Source organism: Neltuma alba, unplaced genomic scaffold (assembly GCF_004799145.2).
Source record: "Neltuma alba isolate B1F8T4 unplaced genomic scaffold, ASM479914v2 tig00007970_pilon, whole genome shotgun sequence".
NCBI classification, from domain to species: domain Eukaryota; kingdom Viridiplantae; phylum Streptophyta; class Magnoliopsida; order Fabales; family Fabaceae; genus Neltuma; species Neltuma alba.
In genome coordinates this window covers 58,141-62,608 of record NW_021634916.1, presented here as the reverse complement: position 1 = coordinate 62,608, position 4,468 = coordinate 58,141, and the positions used below count along the sequence as shown (strand labels likewise).

The 4,468-nt window shown below is 37.6% G+C and overlaps 1 protein-coding gene across 1 annotated transcript; it reads left to right on the top strand.

Moving 5' to 3' along the window:
• The first annotated feature begins 3,012 nt into the window (after positions 1-3,012).
• Positions 3,013-3,819, top strand: LOC114753525 (transcriptional regulator SUPERMAN-like). The gene has a single exon (XM_028942207.1). It carries the CDS (start codon positions 3,013-3,015, stop codon positions 3,817-3,819), a length of 807 nt encoding a protein of 268 aa, XP_028798040.1.
• Positions 3,820-4,468: the final 649 nt, after the last annotated feature.

The following is a 4,468-nucleotide window of genomic DNA, read 5'->3' as shown; positions in this document are numbered from 1 at the left end:
GCTACACCTTTCTTTGGTTAGTTCCCAGCTTCAGTTTCATTTTTCCCGTCATCATATCTTATGTGCACAGGAAAAACAATATCTCTGCATCTCTGATCTTCTTCGATCCAAAAGACATCTTTTTTTTTTTTTTTTCCCGGGACAATCTTATCTTTCCCCTTTGTTCTTTGAACCATATTGCTGCCCAGATGAAGAAAGAAAAATATTAGGGATATGGTTTAATCAGCTAACACGTACCAAACTTCCTTTGCTCTTTGATGGTCTCCAATCATATGGAGAAATTTTCTCTCCGTGTAAGACCATTTTAGTTTGAGAATTTCAACAATAACTATTTAATCTTTTTTATTGTTACTATGGTTAGGATTAGGACTATCCTAAATTTCTATTTTGTCTCTGACTTAGTTCTTTTCTGATAATTTTAAAATTAACGTTTTCTTCCACTTTGACCCAAATTACTAATAATATTGGGTGAAAGTTTAAAAATAACAACGTTAGATAATGACAAAGCATTATTCGTTAAAAGAATAATAGCCGCATGGACAGCTCGCGCGAGACCTTCTCGACTCAATTGGATCCTTAGCATATATTAATGCAAAACTATTTTTTTTATTGCACATATAAAATTCTCCAAATAAAAAAAAAATGCTCCTAGTAATAAAATATATGGCTTAATTTGACCCTGCTGGTCAATATGAAATAATTTTGCAGACTTAGTCCCGACAACTGTGTGGCACTTGTTAATTAGCTAGCAAATAAGCATAAGACCATTTATATTATCCTCTCTGTTTTTTTTTTTTTTTTGCCTGTTTGTGCATGACCTTTTTGATTGTCTGGGGGTTCATGCTGAATCAATCAATGATGTTATTATATATAAAAAAATCAAGAATATTATTATAGAATAATCTCATCATACATAAAAAATAATATGGCTGGCAAAGGATAAGATTAATTAAATTTTAACCATCTGGTAATGTCATTCTCAAATCTCGTTACTCGCCAGGCTCAAGTTAACCAACCAAAATAAGAAGAAAATAAAAAAAAATAGAGAAAGAAACTCCTTCCAATTCTTAATATAAAACCTTTTTTCCTCAATACCCTCTACTCTTTGATTATTCCCTAACTAACTAATGCAATCAACTCCTCTAACTTACTTTTTTTTGTTGAGAAAAACAATAAAAGGACTAAATTTCTCAATGATATAAAATTATTAAAAGGTCTGGGCGGAAGTGATTTTGCTCAAGTTGAATGCGTGTAAAAGTTAAAACAACAGCAGACGTTAATTCCTTAACAAGTAGTATAGGATATACAATTAATAATCTAATTGGACAGAGAGTGGAGTATTAATCATTTGCGAGTGCCACGATGTCGGGATGCCAGGAAGCAGATGAACCCAGAGGACGACGACATGAACAATGGCACACAAGAATTAATGTAACAATAAGTGTTGTTCTTGCTTTGCTTTGTTCGTAGGCGAATAAAGCGATGTCCATTTTCTCTGGACACCGTTTCTTCATTAGTCAGATAAATATGTTATTAATTTATGTTCCCAAGTCATATTCTGATTGGTCAAACGGGGTTCTGATACATATGTGTGTGTGTGTATAGAATACTATATGACTTGCCTCCTTCCTTAAAGGCGCGTTGAATATAAATAAATATATTTTCGTGTGAGGGAGGAACATTGACAAGAAGAAGCAAACAAAAGAGAGCATTAAATTAACAAGGTAGCATTGTGATCATAAATGTTTCAAATGTTTATTTTGTAGGTCTATATAACTATTTATGAATCTGTCTTGTTCCTTTTTGTTACCTGTCAAACATCTATATGGGGACATAGTGATCAACAATTGGAGCCCGTAACGAAACGGAAATTAAACAACATTCAAACTATTGGCTGATTTGTTGTTAATTAATTAAATAAACGGGGCAAAGCAAATAGCATTATATAAAGAATATATAGATATAATAGAAAGCGACAGTAAGTGACAGACAAAAATGAGATTCATCAAGTTGGATTTTCTTAATTCAATTCCTTCTTCGCTGTGTTTCCTTTTTTTTTTTTTTGGGTAGTTTCTTCACTGTGTTTCAATTGGGGCATATAGGGATTCAAGCCCTGTGACCCCTAGCTAGCTAGTAAAACCAGAGAATTGCTTTAAGCGACACAGCATTGGACTTGACCCAATGCTAAATCATCTTATTGAGCAAAACAAAGCACCGCAAAAGAATAAAAAGATTACTACTTAAAAGTCGGCAGTGTGTTTAACTATCCATTTCCGTGAATCATAATTTAATTGGCTCCCTCATTTCAATTCGTTCGTCTTCTAAGCCTATTAATTACTCGAACGATTACTTCTGAACAATTTATCACATGGTCCCCCAGCTCGTTTGAAGCTGTACTAGCTAAAACAAGAACGGCCTAACACACGCTACTCTAGCTCACCTTTATGTAAAAGATCATTTTCATCTCAGCAGGGGCTATCGATCTTTTGACCATCTGTTATATAATTCTATATATATGTGTGCGCTATCGCGTTGTTCAGATTATGTATCTCAAAATTCCTGCTACTTATCTTCGTCATGAGAGGCACGCAATTGGAATGTAGCTTTCTCTCCTTCAATCTTTGAACTCTTCATATAGTCAGAATAAAGAGTTAATGTCCTTAATTAATTCTTACTTTTCCCTTGTCAACTCCCAAGAGTTTCGTGATCCAAAGACGTTCACGGATACAGAAATCATTGGCAGCAAATGGGGAAAAAATAGTGTAAAAGAAGGCGGGGAAGCCAAAGGAAGAAGTTGTTGATGAGATGGGCTGAGTTATAATAATGTGTGAAAATCTGCAAAGATCCAAGAGGTAGCTTCTAAGATGGGTGATACACTCGGTGTTAGGGCTTGAATTGTCTTGACCTTCCTCTTTAGCCCATCCCTATTTAATCAAATATTTTCTGTAAATTTAGCTTCCACATCAATTCCTCCATTATCACTCATCTATCTTAAATGTCAGTAACAGTACCATGGGCACAGAGATTGGCCTTCTCTCCATGACCCAGATCCAAAAATTGTCACAATCCCAACACAACCATCCCAATCAGCTTCTTCAACCTCATCCTCTCCCAAACCCTAGCTCTTCTTCTTCTTCTTCTTCAACAACCTCCTGGATCATGTGGAAGCCTAGGGATCCTCAGGAAGAGGATGACTCGTGGGAGGTCAGAGCCTTTGTGCAGGATACCACGAACGTCATGGGCACCACTTGGCCTCCCAGGTCCTACACCTGCACTTTCTGTCGAAGGGAGTTCCGTTCAGCCCAAGCTCTTGGCGGCCACATGAACGTCCACCGCCGTGACCGTGCCCGTCTCCACCACCACCAACCACCACCTGCTGCTGCTTCTGTTCACAGCAACCTGACACCTCATCATCATCATCAAGAGCTTGTTGCAAACAACGGCGGATACTTTCTCTACCATTTGCCAAGCCCCGATGGGATTGGAAACTTCTCTGGTACTAGTAATGCTACTAATACTCTCGCTTCTTCTTTGAATGCATGTAGAGAACCAGTATCACCCACCACACTTCTCTCCGTTATGCCCTACCCACCAAGCAACTTGGTGTCAACTAGCATCCCCTCCTATGATTTTCAAGCCGAGCGGCGGCCTGCAGGATTCGTCAATTCTTCTTGCTGTGATTCTAGCAAACTGGAACAGCCCACGGCATCCTCGTTCGCTGGAAACGGCCATGAGGATCTTGATCTAGAGCTCCGGCTGGGGTACAGACCACCACCTAGCAGAAATCAGAAAACGGTGTGCCTGAGAAAAAGAGAATGATAATAATAATAATAGTAATTAGTTTGCTGATTAATTAATATCGCTGTTTTTTGCAGCAGTGTGGAAGAGAGTGATTGTTGATGTGTAAGCTGTGATAAACCTGTGTGGGTAATCTTTGGTGCAATTTCTCTCTTCTTTGGTTGATTGGATTTTGCTTTGTGTCTGATTGTTGCTTTTGTGAGTTGTCGAGACCAAAAGGGGTAATGCAGAGGGAAAGCAACTTTGGGGGACAGGGAAAGGAGAAGCCCCCCACACACCCCATGTAAATTTTAAAAAAAGGTGATTATCATTATAATTATATTAGAATTTCATTAAAAGAAGAATAATGAAAGGAGGTTAGGGTTTGTTTTTATTTTTGCTTTCTCTGTGTTTTTTCTTTTTTCGTCAGTTAGAGACTGATGATAAGGGCTGCAGTGGAGTGTCATTTTCCTTTTCAGATGTCTGATTGCGCATAAACATGTCTGTCTGGTTATGCATTTCCGTGGGGATTATTTTCTAGCCATACCTAGCCATCACACGTAACTAAAAATATATGTGTCCACCCTTCACACCCTATGCATATAGCTTGTTCTATATATACAGATCTACCATTTTCACTACATTTTGCTTTCTCATTTTTATTCTTTTCCTTTGTACATATTTTACATAG

What these genes read in the sequence shown, in the direction of transcription:
- LOC114753525 (XM_028942207.1), top strand. Translation starts at nt 3,013, where the DNA reads ATGGGCACAGAGATTGGCCTTCTCTCCATGACCCAGATCCAAAAATTG.